This window comes from Macadamia integrifolia, unplaced genomic scaffold, assembly GCF_013358625.1.
Source record: "Macadamia integrifolia cultivar HAES 741 unplaced genomic scaffold, SCU_Mint_v3 scaffold1090, whole genome shotgun sequence".
Lineage (NCBI taxonomy): Eukaryota > Viridiplantae > Streptophyta > Magnoliopsida > Proteales > Proteaceae > Macadamia > Macadamia integrifolia.
The window spans coordinates 93,949-113,849 of NW_024868082.1; the positions used below are offsets into that span (position 1 = coordinate 93,949).

Sequence of the window (19,901 nt, forward strand, 5' to 3'; positions counted from 1 at the left end):
TCACCAAATCTTTACCAGGAGATAAATCTACCAGACTCTAGGTACCATGACTTAAGAGAGCATCCATTTCTACATCCATGGCAGCTTTCCATCCAGGGATACATAGGGCATCATTATGGGTGCAGGGAATAGGGGTAGTAGAAAGTGGCAGGGCAAGACCATGGATGGTCGAGGGAAGATGAGACAAGGAAATAAAGTTATCAATAAGATACACAACCATAGATTTTTGAGTGCAAGAGCGTGTACCTTTCCTTTGAGCAATTGGTAAGTCATCAGGCGGAGAAGAAGGAGCTTCACCAGAGGAAGGTGGCAATGGAGGAAGTGAATCATCTGGCATATTCGTATCTACACTCGGCTATCCAACCTTCTTGCATTGATAAACCTATAGAGGAGGTGAGTCACTTGGACTAGGAACATCAGGAAAGGGAATGAGAGAAGGAATGGGTGGAGGAGATGAAGTTCACTCCATACCAGATTGAGATACTTGAGGAAAAAATGATGTGCCTTAAAAAAAAGTCAAATTGGCATTAACAAAGTTCCTGTGAATAATAGGGTCATAGCACTTATACCCTTTCTGAGTACATGAATAACCCAAAAAAATGCACTTAGTTGACTGAGGAGATAATTTATCTACTTGTGCATGCAAATTATGGACAAAACACACACACCCAAAGACTCGGGGAGGAATAGGAAAACTCGGCAAGGTAGGAAACATAATAGAAAAATGAGACCTATCTGAGAGAACCAAGGTTTAAAGTATCAGTCCGTATCGTATCGGATCGGTACGGTACGATATGGACCGATACGAAACATGAAATTTTTAAAACCCTTTTGTATCGATACGTATCTTACAATATGCACCGATAAGCACCAATACGTATCTTACGATACGCACCGATATGTACCGATACTCTATGAAAAATTCAAAATCGAAGTGAAATGTTCGTTTTGGTATGTATCGGTACGTATTGTTATGTATCGGTGTGTATTGGTATGTATCGACCAATACACACTGATACCTACCGATACGGTCATAAAATGGCCAAAAATAGGTAATTTTTTAGAAACACAATTCTTTGAGGTGTTTTTGTTCCAAAGTTGTTGCCAACTATTTTTCTCTCTAACTAAAGTGGAAATCAAGGTTGAGAACAAGGATTTTACATTTATGGGACAACTACAAACCTTAGATTCTTAGTGCGATACTCTCAATTTACTGTTTATGCATGATACATGTTATATATAGTTTTTTTTAACTATTTTTTTATGCAAAAGTATATAAAAAAGTGTTTCCTATCCATTTATGTGCGTATCTTAGCGTATCTCCGTTACAATACGATACCCTTCGACACGTATCTTAATTTTGGCCGACCTATGCGGCGATCGATACCGATACTTTAATCTTTGGAGAGAACTGAAGAAGGCATGCGATTAATCAAGTGACATGCAGTTAAAACCCCATCACACAAAATGTTTAGGAACATGCAAATGTATCATAATAGCTCGAGCTACCTCGAGGAGATGCCGGTTCTTGCGCTCTGCTACCCTATTTTACTGTGGGGTATAGGCACAACTAGTTTGGTATATCATTCCACAATTGGCACAAAAATTAGAAATATCATTTTGGGCATTTTCTAAAGCATTATCAGATCGAAAAATCTTAATTAAAATGCTAAACTGAGTTTTTATTTCATTATAAAATTTCTGGAACACAGATAAAAATTCAGATCTGTTCTTTAACATGTACAACCATGTAAGATGAGAATAATCATCCACAAAGGTCACAAAATAGCGAAAACCAAATGTATTACTAACTCTGCAAGGACCTCATACATTAAAATGGACTAAAGAAAATAAAGATGGACTACGAGACAGAGTGAGATGGGAAGGACACATGGTGATGTTTTCCCAACTCACAGGCCTCACATTCTAACCTATGCACAGACTTAAAACTAGGAAATAAAAGTTTCAACCTAGACAAAGACAAATGTCCTAAACGACAATGCCATTGGAAAGGAGTCACATCCCCAACAACAATAGCAGCAGCAGAAGAAATAGGAGAGCCACAGTTGATATAATATAAACCATATTTTTCATGCCCTCCACCAATCTTCTTCCTCGTGTGAAGATCCTGAAAAACACAGTAAATGGGAAAGAAGGTTACTGAGTAATTTAATGAACTAGTTAACTGGCTCACAGAGAGAAGACTCAATGGAAATTGTGGTACATGTAACACAGAAGATAAATTCAGTGAGGATGTAGGTGAGATAGTACCATGGCCTAGAATCGGTGTGGAAGCACCATTGGCAAGAACAGCAGATGTAGAATTGGTACTAGTAGAAAAGGTTTTAAAAAGTGATGACTTACCAGTCATATGGGCAGAAGCACCTGAATTAATGATCCAGGGGGTAAAAGTAGTGGTAAGAAGGGCTGAGGTACCTGTATGAGCTAGGGTGGCAGTGCATGTAGACCCACCATTAGATGTATTAAAGGATGCTTCAAGAGTGTGCAAGCGCCGGAGCAACTGATTGATGTCATCGTGCAAACTGGTAGACGAATCTCTTGAGGAAGTTATCGGCTTAGTATCAGTGGAAGACACTGTGTCAGTACCACCGTCTGACACTACATAGTTGGCTAACTGGTTGGCTCACTCTGGCTTGCCATGCTTTGCCCAACAAGTCTCGACAGTATGGTTGGACTTCCCACAGTAAGTGTACTGGCGAGATGCATGATCAGACGGCTGTCCACTAGAACCTCGACAAGGCGACCCACGACCTCCCCCATGACTGCGATCACATCCACGGTTGGCAAGGAAGGCAGAATTGTCTTCGGAAGACTGATCAGGTTTAGTGGATGAAGTAATACACTGCAGTCGCGAATAAGTGTCATTCAGAGTAGGAACAGTATCGCTTGCAAGTAGATGGCCCATCACTGCCTTTAAATCATTATTCAACCCAGCAAAAAATTTGGAAACAAAAAACTCATTGCGCCGAGCCTTCAATTTGTCATTGTTTGTGGTCAAGGGCTGGAAAACATTGAGTTCTTCAGCCATTCTCCTGAAAGCACTATAGTACTCTTGAAGAGATCTGTCAGACTGGAGAAACTGGAACAACTTCTCATAATTATCATAAATACGGGTCATGTTCTTTTCCTGAGAGTATGTTTCCTTCAAGTCATTCCATACTCCCTTTGCAGTAGTGTGAAGCATGACATTGGCAATGACATCTGGTTCCATACTATTCCACAACCAGGTAAAGATTAATGCATTGTCCTTCATCCAATTATTATGTCCCTTATCAGATGATTGAGGAGAATCAAATGTAGTATAATGAAGTTTATCTTAGGCCATAAGATAAACCTTCACAGATTAAAGCCCAAACTAGGTAGTTCGAACTTCCTTTGAGCTTGATAGAGATAATCTGGACATTCACATTGTTCGAGGAAGATGTAGCAGTGATAGTTTTGGTCTTAGCCATAAGGAACCAAAAAAAAAAAAAAAAAAAAAAAAAAAAAAAAAGAAAGGATTGCTGTTGTAGAGGCAAACAAACAATCACCTATATGCAAATCTATATAGTACCATAGAATGGGGGATTCTTTTACAGAGCCATATTATCAAGACCTGATCTCTCCATAGTCATCACCAAACAAATAATCACCTGTAGGGTTTAGGGTTTAGGGTTTAGGGTTTAGAGTTTAGGGTTACAGACCATGGAGCAAAAATCGATGAGGTATAAAAAACCCTGTCAAAAATCAGTCTTCGATTGTCAATTTATAAAATGAGAAAAGAGACATTATCTAACACCCATGTGATTTAAGCCATAGTAAACACAGCAGTAGGCAGTTGCACACCAGAGAGGTTAGCGGAAGAATAAAGTCAACAGAGAGGAATGTATAAACCCTAGGCTTGATCATAGAGGCTCTGATACCATGTTACAATCTCAGAAACATGTAATCAAAACAGAGAAAGAGAGGAAAGATGAGAAGAAGAAAAGAGGAGAAAAGAGAGAGAGAGGTGCGATCGAAAGTGACTCCCAAAAGAGAGGAGTGACCTGCGATCAGACCAGAATAGTATGATCGCAGGTTATGCCTCAAAAATTATATTAAATGGTGCTGAAGGAAAGTTTAAAAATACCCCCATAAAGAAGAAAAACCTAATCAGAGAGATATGGGGCCGATAGGACATAAATGCCCCTATCGGCCCTATCGCTGTTTAGGATTAGCGCCTAGCGCTAAACTCAACATTAGTCATTGTTGAAACATTTATGTGATGAAATTCAAAGCAGAAAGTATTTGAATTTGGATAAAAACATTTGCTCATACATTGTTAGCTCAAAGGAAAGGTGTGGCCGGAGTACTGTGTGACTGCCGTTTCCCATTAAAGCTCAAAAGGAAGTTCTATAGGACTGTTCTATAATCAACTATGATGTATAGGGCGGAATATTGGGCGGTTAAGAAATGTCATATTGCGAAGCTATGTGTAGTAGAGATGTGGATGTTAAGATGGATGTGCGGAAAAGCTAGAAAGGATAAAGTAAGGAATGAACGTATTAGAGCTGATTTGGGAGTTGCCCCGATCACTGAAAAGCTCCGAGAAAGTTGTTTGAGATGGTATAGTCATGTTCAACGAAGACCTAGGGACGCCCCAGTACGGAGGAGAGATATGATTCCGATTGAAGGAACTAAGGCACCGTTTGATAACGTTTCTGCTGTTTCTGTGTCTAAAAACAACAGAAATGATTTTTTACATTTCTGGAAACAGAAACGGATTTTTTGGTGTTTGATAAACCTGTTTCTTGAATTGAGTAGGGTTGGATAGATAAGTCCTTGGGTTTGTGTGCATTTTTCTGGGGAAGTCGAACTTCAAACCCCAACAACCATTCAGTATAATCGATTCATGAGGGTTCCGAGTGAATTGGAAGAAATCCACAAAGGACTCAATGGATGTCGATTTAAGGCTTCCACCATCAAAGCAAAAATTTGGTTTATTCCTTCTTATTTCCCTGGAGAACCTTCGAACTTTAGAAAGCCGCCAGGTATGGTAATTGTTGGATTGGGAGATGCAACTTTTCATTTGGTGTCCATAGATTTTTTGGACCACAAGTTGTTCCAAGAAACGGAAAAACAAGTCTGACTTGTTTCGTCAAACCCGTTTCTAGACATAAATAAGCATAAATTTCTATTTATGTTTCAAAAAACAGGTGAAACGAAATAGGTTTATTAAACAGTTTTTGGGGTGTTTTTCCGTTTCTAAGCACAGAAAAAAGGAAAAACATGTTTCTGAAAACGTTTTCAAATGGTGCCTAAAAGAGTTAGGGGAAGGCCTAAAATGACTATAGAAGTTGTGAGGAATGACATGCATAGTTTGGGTCTTGTACCAAGTATGACCCTGGATAGAGCCTATTGGAGAGCAAGGATCCTTGTAGCTGATCCCATTTAGCTGAGATTCTCCCGACATGCTGGGCTGTGCCTCTTTCCTCTTACTTTCACCTTTCATTCCATCTTTCATCTTCTCTTTTTCATCTTCCATTATTATCTTTCATTTTTCTTTGTTCATTTCTCATTTCTCATGTCATTTCCTATCTCTCTTTTCTCATCTCTTCTTCTCCTTTTTCTGTTGAGACCTCAGTTTTCCCTTCTTTGTTTTGTTTAGATCCATAGGGCCGGCCCTATTAAGTTGGGATAACTCTTGTAAACTAAACCTTAGAACTCCTACTTCTCGCAGTCTTCCAACCTCAAGATGTACAACCTGATCACCCTCAAATTTCAGTCCAACCTGTGAAATTTCAACAGAGTTCTGCTGGTTTTCCTGTGGCCCAGTGATTACGGTGGTAGAAGAAAAGGGACAAGATAATGAACACAGGGAATAACTGAAGAGAATAAGATGAAGAAGAAGAATAGGAAAGGGAAGGAAACAAGCTAAGAGACTTATAAATGCAAGGGGAAGAGGAGGGATAGGGTAGGGTACTAATCTGTAAAAGTGAAGGGAGAGAAGATCAGAGAGTTGGAAACAGCCTTGCACACCGCAGCTTTTTGCAGCAATGTTATAAAAATTTAATTTCATTACAATTCTGAACTTTGTTGATGGTCTGGGTTATGTATCTAACAGAAAAAGAAAGTGTCCTATTCAATTTCTAAAAACTGAAATTGGTATTCAAAACTGACTAGCCTATCTTCCGACGTCTCCAGAAGCAGGAATAAAATCATAAAAGGAAATGACAAAAATAAACCCTAGTCTTGTTTATCTGCATCAGTATAGGGTATTCAGAATTATGAAAGAGGAGCTTGTTGCTGTCATCCATTGTAATTTAATGTACTGTATTCTGTTATAATTAATAAAATTGTCTTTTGAAATTAATAAATGAAAGTTTCTCGTCTCATTGTGGTTTAGCAGGTGGATTTTTTTTGGTTAAGATATTAAAGGCCATGTTATATATTGTCTTTTAGGGTGGCAATTTCAAAGTTGAACTTGATTCATTGCATGGACAAGCCACAGTTTTGGCGGCTTTAGTATCTATTTCTCCAAAGCTACCTCTTGGTTATCCAGCAAGGTAAGGTCTAATTTTTTTCCTTCTCATTTAGGTTTGTTGTTATCTGAAAGAAAAATTCTGGTGATCTTTGTTATTCATCATTTGATCATGTAAATGTTTTGTGAATTAGGTGTATCTTGTGTTGGAAGCAATAGGATCCAGGAATTGTTTCTTCTATTTTGCATTTGTTCTTTTCTATTTTGTTTTATTGATACGAGGATATTAGAAGTTATGTTCAGTAAGCTAAGGAATTGACGGAAAGGAAATAAAGATGCATGGTGCCATGGAAGTTGGCTTGCGCTGGATGTATGATCTCATGGGAACATGTTCATTTGTTGTAATTTATGAAATTTGGATCTTCCCAAATGTTGCTGGAGACAGAAGGTCCACAGGGATGGTATTCATGCCTAGGCAATTGTCATAGACAGTTGTCAAGGTTGCCTTGGTTGCCTAGGCGGGCACCTTGTCGCCTTGTTGGTGTTTCCTTGCATCCAGGCCCCCTCCGACGCCTTGGGTTGCCTATGTGCTATGACAACTAGGTCATATGGGCTCCACTCCTCTATATCATTGCATATCCAGTCTTATATTTCCTTTGGTTCCAAGCCCTTCAAATATTTTAATATGTGGTCCTCCCACCCCTCCTTTCTCTCCACTGTTAAAGAGGCCTGGGACAAGCCTATGAATGCTTTCTCCACCCTCCCTTATTGCCTTTGCTAGAAGATTCCGCAATGTCAAGTGTCGTCTTCAAATTTGGAATACTAATATACCTTTGGGAATACCTCCTCTCAAGTTTTGGATTGCGAAGATAAGTTATCTGATATCCAGTTGCGTCTCTAAGTTGATTTTCAGAGTGCCCCCTTGGCTGAAGAAGATAAGACAGTCTCTCTATCCCTCTTCTCTCTGCTTGCTCAAAAGGAAAGTTTCCTCAAGCAAAAATCAAGGATTAAATGGTTAGAGCTTGGGGATTCTAACTCGGCTTATTTCCACATGTCTATGAAGTCTAGATCCTATGTTAACTCCATCCATATGCTTGTGGCTTCGGATGGTTCCCCCCTTCACCGTGTGGAGGACATCAAAGCTGAGGCTGAATTATTTCAAGGGAATCTTCTTGGATTTCCAAGCATCTTATGGTCTGCCTCCTTGGAGAGCATTATGTCTTGTCTTCAATTCTTTGAAGATCTCTCTAGCATAGTTGTCATGGCTCCAAGGCCAACCAAGGCGTTGGAGGGGTGTCTAAGCGCTTGGGCGATAAGGCGCCCGTATTAAGGCGACCAAGTGTTACATTTTATTTTTCTCTTTTCTTACATTATTTAGTAAGCTTTATATACCTTGTATTATGAAAAATCAACATTAAGCCACATCAAGTCATTAAAAATCAATATTAAGCCATATCAAATCATAAAAAATCAACAGTAAGGCTCATTAAGTCATACAAAATCAACATTTAGAGAAATGCTCTTGTTCTATAATAAGTTTGACTGATCAAATGATTTTATTTTTACACGAGACTTTTTGTACTAGGTATGACATAAAACCAGCTTTCCAACAAGTATAATATTACTTAAATTTGAATTGCAATGACAATTATGTTCTGGTCAAACTTACTTTACAGTGTGTGAATCCTGTTGAAATCACCTAAATGAAATTAATTTTATGGATATTAAAACAAAAAGATTATTTTACCCGACTTTTGGTTTTTAGCAATGTTTTAACGTGATAAGATTTATAAAATTTTCATAATTAAGAAAAACCTAGCATTTAATAGTTGAAAATCGCCCCTATAACCAAAATCCAGTTTTTGTTCTTGGACTGGGGGGTTGACTTTTTATCCTTTTGAAATTTGATTTTTAAACTATTTTGGATTCAAATAGGAGATATTTGCTTATTTTTGAATAATATCTTATTAAAATTTTAATTTATTTAAATGATATTTGGCATAAATAAGTTTCAAAACACAAGGCGACATGCAGTGCAATAAAGCGACTGCCCCCTAGGACCTAGGCAAACCTCTTGGACTCCAAGGCGACGCCTTGACAACTATGCTCTCTAGTCTTCGCATCACTCCTGGAAAATCCCTGGGGTCACAGATTTGAGAAAGCTTATTTGATTGATAAAACATGCTTCGCTATTGGTCATATTTTGGTTAAGTATTTGGGTCTGCCTTTGATTCTAGCTAGACTCTCTGCTCACCACTACTTGCCAATGTTCGATATTATCAGGAAAAGGCTTCAGTTTTGGAAAGGCAAGCTTCTCTATTTCGCCGGCCATTTGGTCCTTATTAGATCAATGTTTTAGTCTTCTTACATTTATTGGTTGGATATTTGCGGGCCGCCTCAATCCACCATCAAGAAGTTGGGGGCTTTAATGTCTACTTTTCTTTGGAAAGGTATTGATTCCCCAAGACTCTTTCGGCCCAATAGGTGGGCTGTTGTTTGCCTCCCTAAAGAGGAGGGTGGTCTAGGCTTGAGGCGTATAAAGGAAGTTAATTCGGCTCGTATCATCAAGCTGACCTGGAAAGTTGTGACAAAAAAGAAAACTATTTGGGTTGATTGGATCTATTTTGGGCTTCTCTGCTTATATTCTATTTTAGTTGCCCCTTCTCCTTTTGAAGCTTCATGGGTTTGGCGTCAAATACTTTCCCTTAGGTCTATTTCCCTAGAGGCTATTCACAATCACATTAATGATGGTTTGTCAATTTGTCTACATCCCTTTGGCTTGACCACTGCCACCCTATGGGAATCCACCTCCATAAGGTCAGTGGTAGAACTATATATGGTTCGGGTCTTCCCAGGAATTCGTTGGTTCCTGATATCCTTAGCTTTGGATCTTGGTCCTCCCTGGTCTCCTCTTCTCCATTGCTTGCTTGTGTGTGGAATGCCATGTCCTCTATTATTAGAAGGCCCTTTATTAGAGGTGACTCTATCACTTGGTCTCCAGCCTCCTCGGGCCTTTTCAGTTCTAAGGCTGTTTGGGATCACATTTGGACAAGAGGTACTCTTGCTCCTTAGCGCAAGCTCATTTGGTTTAAACACCATATTCCCCGATATTATTTCATTGCTTGGAGGGCTCTCTCCAACTGTTCGCCAACACAGACTTTTCTTATCCAATGCCAGATCGTTATCTCTCCTCTATGCAGTCTATCCTGGAATGCTGTAGAAGATGTGAAACCATTTATTTTTTGATTGCCATTTCGTCCTCCATTTGGGAAGGGGTCCTTGCAAAATGCTGGCCGAGAAGTCATAGGATCCTTCCATTCCATAGGTTGTGGATTTGGGTGAACATGTCCTTTGCTGGCTCTACTGTTTGTGAAATTGTGGGGAAGCTTACCTAAAATTTTGCTATCAATCAGATTTGGATGGAAATAAACATAAGGAAATGGACCTCCAAATCTTGGCCCCTTGGTCAGATTTAGGATTCCTTCTTCTTTGACATTGAGAGTAAGCTCTCTGTGTTCTCTTCCACTTGTATTGAATCCCCAAGTAACAGGCATATTTTTGTTTCCCGGGACCTCTCTCACTCTCTTCGTGCCCCCCCTCTTAAGGGTAGGCCTTGTATTTCTCTTCTTCCCCCCCTTCCTTCCCTTCTCTTTGGTATTGAACTGTTTATTCATCCAAAAAAATTTCCTTTTGTTAAGTGTTCCCTTAAAGCTTAAAATAAAAAATTAAATGAACAGTAAGGACTAAGGAGACTATAAGGGTAATGTTGAACACTTCGAATAATATTAGTTGGTACTTTGTCAAAAATGGACAGTTTTTGTGAGACGGAGGGATTATACTTTTTTCTGCCGAACAAAAAAAAAAAAAAAAAAAAAAAAAAAAAAAAAAAAAAAGATAAAAAGGAGATGGGGCAATGAATGAATGTATTCTTGTCAATTCTGCTATATGTACTCTTCTATTTTTTAATTAATTTGGATTGGATTGCTGGGACTCAGATACATTTACAGCTGATTCTTGGTCTCCAGCAAATCGTTTTTTTCAATCATGAATACAATAATTACTTAATTTATTATAAGATGAGGGAAGGCACTAAGCATGCCATCTATTTTTAGTTTTCTGCATAGTTTTGGTAGTGCTGATGTGCTTTTAATGTTTTAACAGTTTCGATAGAGTTTTGGTACTTGAAATTTCCCTAGGAAGGGGGATTTTGAGCTTTGGGGAATATTTCCTCAAAATCAGGGAAATCTGATAAAAATGATTGAAATGAGGATAAATTATGGGAAATTGTACATATTTTCAATTATACTTTAGGTGATGTTTCTTTAAGCACAAAGACATAACTAGGAGTGATTACTTACATATTGAGATCATCTGAAATAGTTTTAGAGTTTCAAAACCTAGCAGGCAGTTTGTTCTAAAGGTTTTGACTAATATTGGTTTCTTTACACAGGTATAGGATGTGTATTACTTACCATGTCATGTTTGACATTATTTTATGATACTTGTCCAGAAAACAATAACATAATTTTATGGTGAATGTTTCAATTTTTTTTACCTTCACATGGTATTATTGCATTTATGTTGCAACATGGATTCAGATCTTTCTTATCATTTAATATGTAACACAACATTCTAATTCTGTAGATAATATTTTTGAAGCCTGCATCATGTTTGAGTTAACTCCAACGAAATGTATTGGTGGTTTATGTTCTCATATCATAGATTTATTATATACAGATTGCCCAAATCAGTACTGGAAGTTGTAAAGAAAATGTTGACAGAATCAAGTAGGAACACTGCTGCTGCTACTGCTGAAAAAGAAGCTGGTTGGTTACTTTTGGCATCACTCATATCCTCAATGCCAAAGGAGGTAATCAGACGTTTTGAATTCGTTCACTTAGTATTCCTGCCACTTTTTGTCTGTTATAGCTTCTATTCGATGCATGTAGGAGCTTGAAGATCAGGTTTTTGATATCCTATCCCTCTGGGCTTCCCTTTTTAGTGGAAACACAGAACATCAAATTAAGCAGGCTGAAAGTCAGGCATCTGAAGTAAGGTTGGTCTGTTATTACTTTTGTGGTATTTGTGTTATATTGTTAGCCACATTTGGATTGATTTGGTGTTTCTATGATTTTTTTCACTAGTTTTCCTACTTCTCTTATGAAAGGGTGTTTTCCCAGTTTCTTTAAATCCATTGTTGCAGATCTTCCTTAAGATTAAAAAACAAAGTTGTTGGACTTCTCATTCTCTATCATCAGTTTGTTGAGCTCATTTATCTTTTTATAGTGTATGGGCTGCTGCAGTTGATGCATTGACAGCATTTATAAGATGCTTTGTTTCTCCAAATGTCTCCGTTAATAATGGGGTCCTACTTCAACCAGTGGTAGTATACCTTAGCAGGTAATCATTTCTCACAGAAAGCTATTTTTGGCCTCATTTTGTTCCATGATTTAAGAAAAATTTAGGTTTGAGTTGTGCTTATTATTATTTGTTTTTCCCAATTCTCCTCCTTTGTTTTTCTGCATCTGTGTGTGTGTGTGTGTGTGTGTTTGTGTGTGTGTCCTTCTAATTTTCATATTTTCATATTTTAAATCTGTGATGGGGAGCAGGGCTCTGTCATATATATCCTTTCTAGCAGCCAAACAACTGCCAAATATGAAAGCTGCGATGGATCTTTTCACCATCAGAACATTGATAGCTTATCAGTCTCTTTCTGATCCAATGTCTTATAAGACTGATAACCCACAAATTATTCAAATTTGTACCACTCCTTTCAGGTAAAGTTAATTGCTAAATTGTTTATCTTACCTTATTACATCTTGAGTATTTTGATCATCTTAATCCCAACCAAACTATTTAACATTAGCTAATCATCAATATCTTTTGACGTGTAAATTAAGTGCCTGATTGGTCATTTGTACTATTTTGATGGTTGGAAAAAAGGGATCCTTCTGGGTCTGAGGAAAGCTCATGTTTGAGGTTGCTGTTGGACAAGAGAGATGCATGGCTGGGTCCTTGGATCCCTGGGAGGTGACTTGATCATTCATCCTATTGCATTGAATGACTTAATTTTCCTGTTTCCATTATCTGTGTTGCTGCATTTGTGAGCTTTGGCTGTTACTTTCTCTGGAAACATTGTACAGTAACTTCTTTTGAGATCAGTTTGAAAATGAGATTTTTTTGCTGTCACTTTTCTGAATGTCAAGGGATTGGTTTGAGGATGAGCTTCGGGCATTTCAAGGTGGCAAAGATGGGTTGATGCCTTGTGTGTGGGACAATGAACTTTCTAGTTTCCCTCAGGTGATTATTACAGCATCTTTTTCTTTTCTGAAGCAGCCAGACACTTGAGATAGATTGTTCATATATGTTCTGGAGTCTGGGAAGTTCTCTTCAACCTCATAAGACATTATGGTTTCAAGGATCATCTGATCGTGACTCGGAACAAGGAACCATCCACGATAGTGGAGGCATTGGATCATCTGATCCTGCCTGTTGACCAGGCAATCCATCCCTATTCTGAATGAGACTGGCCAGAATGGATCGGGTCACTGATCCTGATTGTTGAACCACGTCTATTAGAGATCCGCATGGCTGTTTAAGATTAAAAGCAACAAAATAGATAACCACAAAGGAGAAACTCAGAATGTAAGGGAAATAGCAATGGAATAGCGAATCCCAAACTGCTATTCTTGCACTTGGATGATCAGGAACAAGAAATCTCTGCTATCATCAGTTTGATAATGTAAAACCAAAAACCTATAAACCTTTTTCCTATGCTTCTTGCTCGTCTCATGGTTTTGTGATTAAAGTTTATTAGTCTCATGGTTTTGGTATAAAAGTTTCTTAGATGAGTGTAGTATGTAGTGCCCTCTTGAATGGAAATACTTATCTTATTCTATTATCTAAAGATCAAATAGGTCGTGGATTATCTTGCTGAAAGTGACAATCTACCTTAGTGACATCCATTGCCAAGGGAAAGCCTGTGAAAATAAGTTTTCCTGAGGCAAATTGCAGTGTTGGATGGACTCAGATGTGGGAGTCAGAATTTGACACTCGTTCAGGACTCTTACTCAGCAAGTTGAGAAAATATGGATTGATGTTAAAGAGATAGAAATCCTTAGAAAATAAAGACGTGTTGCTGTTACCAGTAACTGTAGTAGTTTAGACTGAAATGAAAATATGCAGTGACCGTTTGTCGTAGGTATGTGGACTACCCAAAGCTTTTCTGGCCTCTAGATAAACAAGTCGAAGTGAACACTATCTGGGAGTTCAAAGTTGAGAGTTTGGAGAGACCTGCCTTGTGTTTCCCAAGATAAGTTCCAGATCCATTCCTTACAACAATGAAACCTCCTATTTCTCAAAGTAAAAGAAGAACCAGACAAATAATGGCTTTCCTGTACTTGAGAATTCCTTCATGACCAGGAAATTCATCTCATCGTAGGCCAAAGAGACAGATTGATTCTTTTTTAGAGTCTGACATCAGTTGCTTGGGGGTATGAAATATGTAGGTCGTCCATGCAACACAGTTCAATGTTTTATCTTCCTTGTTCAACAGGTGGTCTCTGTTTTATTTACTTATAGTCAAAATTGAACTTCATCCATGTCCAATATTTGTGGGTTCTCATTGAGATTTTCTCTCTGATTTGTTTAGTTTGACCTCTACACTAAGGGTGTCAATTTGGTACCGGTACCGAAACCATATTGAAGGAGATTCGGTACGGTATCATTGGTATTTTTCTCAGTACAGTACGGTATCAGTATTTAAGACAACCGTTTGGCATGTACCGAACCGTACTGAATTCCAAAACCATACCAAATTCTATACCAAATTACTGGATATATACATAAAAGGTAAAAATGGCAAAGATATTGTACCGCAACCGTAACGTAACTGTATTCGTACTGAATGAAAAAACTGTACCGAGCTGGTATGGCAATGTAGGCATTTTTTCTCAGTATATGGTTTCAGTATTGACTCTTGGCCTGCTGTACCTTACTGAAACCATACCTAATACCGAATGCCATAGTGGTTGATACCCTTACTCTACACCTAGCTTTGTCAGCAAAAGTTTGTATTTACTTGCCAGTCTTGTGTTAGGCGTCCCATTTATTTTACTGATACATTCTTTCCTTTATTTTATAGTTTTTACTCCCTCTTTTTACTGCTGAAGCAAAACTAATGCTTATATCTATATATTGTTTTTTTTTTTTTTCCCATTCATGAAGCCGGAGACTGTAAGCAAGATGTTGGTTAACCAGACGCTCTTATGTTTCGGAATAATTTTTGCAACTCAGGTTGGTGGCTGCAGATGACGGCTTATCCTGTCTTTCCCTTTCGTAGTTGTGGTTAGTTCTCTATATTTTATTAGACTAAAACTTGATACTGTATTGCAGGATAATGGTGGAATGCTTTTACTTCTTGGTATGATTGAGCAGTGCCTAAAAGCTGGAAAAAAGCAATCATGGCACGCAGCTAGTGTGACCAATGCATGTGTTGGCCTGCTTGCTGGGTTGAAGGTGTTTATCATCTATTAATCTGCTAGAAATATGCTGCATGCTACATTGTAAGTCTTATCATGTTTTCTTGCCCTTCTTAGGCTTTGCTTGCTTTACGTCCACAACCATTGGCAGTGGAAATTTTAGGTTCTGCACAGGCTATCTTTCTGGTAGGTTCTTTTATATTTGTATCAATTAACTTTTTATTGTTATTGTTATTATTTATTATTTTTTATTTCCATAGTTGAGGCTTTATTGCGATTATGATTATTTTTCTTTTTAATTTTACTATTATGACAGGGAATTCTGGCAGAAGGGGATATTTGTGCATCACAACGTAGAGCAGCAGCAGAGGGACTTGGTCTATTAGCTCGCCTCGGGAATGATATCTATACTGCTAGAATGGTCAGTCTAACACTTGTTATTTCTATATGGTGATCTTTAAGATAAGGATAGTAAGTAGAATATGTTCTGTAGATTTTACCATCTGAATTATCTATTTCCATAAATCAAGATTATCCCGGCCTATTTTTTGTCATTCTTCCCCTCGTCTTTACCTTTAGCCTTTTCCAATTAGGGAGCATCATGCAATAAAATCAATGATCTCCATCTGTCAGACTTATGCTTTCCTTGTGCTCTTTACTCACTGCCTTTTTGTTGAACAGACCAGATCACTTCTAGGGGATCTTGCTGGTGCTACAGATTTGAGCTATTCTGGATCTATTGCCTTCTCGCTTGGTTGCATACATCGAAGGTAAAATATAGATAATTTATGTCTCCTTTTACTAAATTATTCTTGAGTACAAGTGTATTTCATCCCATTTCATTGTGATTGACTTTGGGTAGGTTTTCTGAATGGTTTAGCCGAGGATTGGTAGCAGATTTTTCTTTGTAAAATGCTGTACCCTTGTCCAGTTTCATGTCAAAACATCTGTAACTTTATGCCTGTACCAATGTCAAATTGAAGTTTAGATGTATTGGTCATTGGTGTGTCTTCTTCTTATACTTAATAGAGTGGTGAGACGCTCATAACCTTTGAGGAAGGTTTTAGAGGTATGACCTGGAGAGGAGGATGTTTGAGATGCCAACTATATTGATTAAGTTTTTTAGACATCAATTATATCAACTAAATTTCGGAGTGAGCGATCCAAAATAGAATTTTGAAGACTTACGGAGATCAATTTCCAGGCTAAATATTTTTTCCTTTCGTTATATTTACTTGATTAATTATTGGACTCTTACCTTTAGATAGATCTAATGATTGGGTTTTGCATCCTTCTCTGGTGTCATTGCAAGTTTGGGAGTTCTCATATTGGATTAGAAGAATGGTGGTGACATTTAGCGATTGTAATTGAAGGAAGATAGTCACCTGAACTAGTATTGGCCACTTTGACTTTGTTAGTAAGTCAATTTTTGTGTAACCGAAGCTAGGTTTTAATTCAGGTGTACTATGGAGTTATTCCATTAAGAAATGAGTCAAATGATTCAGATCTGAAGCTGAACAAATGAAGCAGAAGTGACTGCGATTAAATACTGATATGTGAAAATATTCATTTCGTGACCGTGCTGGATGCAAGTAATGGTATAATGTCCAATCACTGAGTAAAAATTTAAGCTTAATAAGAATTTTAAATACTGCGCTGATATTGAACAGCATTTATCACTGAAGTTCTGGTGCAGTGAAAGTTTAATATCCATCTGATTATTATTGGATGATACTGTCAGGAACCCCGTCTCCAATTGTCAATTTGTACTTTATTTCATTGTTTATCTTTGTGTTTTGAGCCTATATATGTTATATTAATACAGTGCAGGAGGAATGGCATTGTCGACATTGGTGCCTGCAACTGTGAGCTCACTCTCTTTAATGGCCAAAAGTTCAAATGCTGGCCTGCAGCTCTGGTCTTTACATGCGCTTCTTTTGACCATAGAAGCAGCTGGCCTGTCCTATGTGTCTCAAGTGCAGGTACTTAAGAATTAATGTTGGTGTTATTTGGTCACTTTATATTAGGCTCTGCATTTTATATATTATCGGTCCTCTTCTATTGAGTTGAGTGTAGCTGTTTAAATGCAGTTCAATATGAATGTACCCGTCCTTTAATTTAATTTATTTCTATGCCTAGAAGTCTATGTATTTGGGAGAAACCTTGCCCTCAAAACCTTTTGTTTTCTTTACAGGCAGTGATGAAAAGGTCCATTATTGTAGTGGTAAAATTGTTTGAATAAATAAGTGAACTCAGATGTCTACTTTGCCTACCTGAAATAGAGTCAGTACAGAGATGTAAGAAATCTATTTTTGTTTTACACAGATCAGTTTTTGCTGATTTTTAGGAAAGGTGGATCTATAAACTTGAAAGGAGGCTGTTTTTGATACTGCCTGTTCATTCCTGCTTGAAGTTTATTTAGGGTCTTGGAGCCAAAATATTCCTCTCCTGTGTCTTTTGAGTCAAGTCAATGTATTCCTTTTTGTTAGGGGAGAGGTAACCGTCGGGGGAATTTGCTGGAAAGCGTGGCTGCTATTGTGAACTCTGCAGGTTCCATGAGTTGGTTTTTAACATAGATGTGTTTTGTAAGGAGAGGTCCATTGAAGGAATCATGTTGTCCATCATCTCTTGCCATTGAGGGTTTTCCCATCTTTAATAGTGATGTAGAATTAAGGCTGAACCAAGTTGATCCTTCTGGTAATCTCAACCGAGACAAACTGGGTCTGGTTGGATTTTTTTTGGGTTCAATAGGATATTTTAGGATTTTATTTTATTTTGGGAAAATCTATGTAATCTTTTTATTTTGGTAGATATTAGGCTGACTATGAATTTCCAAATTGAGTTTATTTTGTTTCAAATTTTATTAACTTAGATCTTAGGAAGTAATTAGAAGATTTGTTGCTATTTTAGTTTTAGATTCTAATTAGGAAGTTTTTAATTTTAGTTTATTATATAAAGGTGTGCTCTTGGTCCATCGGTAAGGTACAAATGTTGCGACTTGGTGGCCAAGCGATCAAAACAGCCACTTGACATTCTCGGGGTAAGGCTGCATAATTTTCGCCCCCCGGACATAGCACATGGAGGAGCCTTGTGCACTAGGTACGCCCTTATATATATATATATATATATGTAAATGCATGTAACCCAATTTGTTCAACAGATTTTGAAGAATGATTTGAGTGAATTGTTTTGGTACCGGTTAGGTGCAAAGTAAAAAAATAATCCAGTAGAACTCTCATGGTCGTGTGACCTCTCCTCCCACCCCCCTTGTGTGATCTCTCTCTCTCTCTCTCTTCTTTCTTCTTCTTCTCTTCATTTCTCTTTTTTCTCTTGGTACTCTGTTCTGGGCGAAGGCTGCAGCCAACATAAACTGGGTTGTTCTCCTTTGTGTCTGGTCTATTTGACCTAGGATTTTAACTGAAGATAGCCCCTCCCTGGGCGACCAAACCCTTAGAGCGTCTGTGCCATAAACCATCCTGGCTGTGAGGAATCTAATCTGCAAATCAGGTTTGTTCAAGATACCTCCCAGATTTGTTGCAGTCACTGACTTTTAGCATAATACCCAAGTCTTGGAGTTGTCGATAAGTGCTTCTAGGAGCCCTTGGTGCTACGAACCCATGCATGAAATCTCAAGTCCAGAAGGCCAAAGATGTGGGAGTTCTTCCTCTCTTTCTTCTGCTGGTTTCCACTTCTTGCCTTGGCTGAAGGTAGAAGATAACCCATCTAACCCTTCACAATTCCCTTATCTTCAGTTATTTTCCTCCTCCTTTAACTAGTTCCCTTATCTTCCTTAGTAATTACTTGTTGCCATCTTCTTTTGCCCCCTTCCTAATTTTCCCCTAGTGAATAAATCAAACCACTCTATACCCTTTCATCATACGTGACACACCTTTTTGTTAAAGTTCTGGTAAATTACAAGACTGCTGGTCATAATATTTGTGCTATTTGTTAATTTAGTGGGGCCTAAGCGACACGATTTTGGTTTGGAACCCGGATCCGCATCAATTAGTTCCTGATCTTAGTTTCCTTTATTAGGTGGAGGCTTTAGAGGTTGTATTGCTTAGGCAAGTTGTGACCCTATGATGGGAAGTCAGAAACTTAGCATCTGTCCTTACATGGGAACGGAAGCTTAGCATTTCTGCTTACGTGGAAATGAAAAGATAGCCCACTGTATTCAGTCCTGGGAGAGGAATGAAAGCAAGTCAAATATAAATACTCCATTGGTTGTTGAGATGGATCCCAATGAAGTGGACAATGTGGAGTCTTCATATAGGGATGCTGGAAAATCAGTGTGAAGAAGCAAACTTTTTGGAGCAGGATGAAATGATGGAGGTTTTGTGTGAGATTGATGGCTTAAAGATTGTTATGCACTAACAGAGAAGTGGCCCTTTCCAGTTGCTACTGGGTTTTTTTTTTTTTTTTTTTTTTTTGTTTTTTTTTTAATTTTTATATTTTTGGGGTGGGTGGGATGTTCTTAGGAGTACTTGTGATGTATCAGTGATGTGTTCAAGGGTAGGGAAGATTTAACTATTAAAACACAAACTCCCAAGACGGAATCAGAATAATCCAAGGCAAACACAATCAGCAGAATACGAAAATTTAAATAGAACAGAATCTAACGGTCAGATGAATCTGAAATTTGAATCAGATAATCCCCTTACTGTGTTGAACAGACACTCTGAAAATCAAATTAAAGGCCCAAAAAGTACTATTATTAAAGAACAGCATACTAGAAGATGGTGTCCATCCAATGCTGGACTACTTAAATTAGCAAGTTACTTGTTACAGCCAGAACTAGCAAATAACCTGCTGTCAACATAGTATACGATGGACATAACAGGGAAATGAAACTAATTGGCTGCCAAGTATAATTTTCAGAATCGTGGGTTATTCTCTCAATTCCAATAAAATGAAACTGGATCTAGTATGAACTGGCGATCAGAACGTATATGGATAGAACA

At 38.0% G+C, this 19,901-nt stretch overlaps 1 protein-coding gene across 1 annotated transcript in view; it reads left to right on the forward strand.

Annotated features, from left to right (window-relative positions):
- The window catches only part of LOC122062692 (protein SWEETIE), a 103,224-nt gene that overhangs the window by 39,253 nt on the left and 44,070 nt on the right, over positions 1–19,901 (forward strand). Inside the window, exons 13-25 of the mRNA XM_042626335.1 lie at positions 6,442–6,545; positions 11,198–11,330; positions 11,410–11,516; positions 11,747–11,860; positions 12,070–12,237; positions 12,404–12,490; positions 12,667–12,760; positions 14,687–14,755; positions 14,855–14,977; positions 15,058–15,126; positions 15,257–15,361; positions 15,622–15,710; positions 16,766–16,922. Of these exons, the coding sequence (XP_042482269.1) occupies positions 6,442–6,545; positions 11,198–11,330; positions 11,410–11,516; positions 11,747–11,860; positions 12,070–12,237; positions 12,404–12,490; positions 12,667–12,760; positions 14,687–14,755; positions 14,855–14,977; positions 15,058–15,126; positions 15,257–15,361; positions 15,622–15,710; positions 16,766–16,922 (1,419 nt within the window). The remainder of the gene's footprint in view (positions 1–6,441; positions 6,546–11,197; positions 11,331–11,409; positions 11,517–11,746; positions 11,861–12,069; positions 12,238–12,403; positions 12,491–12,666; positions 12,761–14,686; positions 14,756–14,854; positions 14,978–15,057; positions 15,127–15,256; positions 15,362–15,621; positions 15,711–16,765; positions 16,923–19,901) is intronic.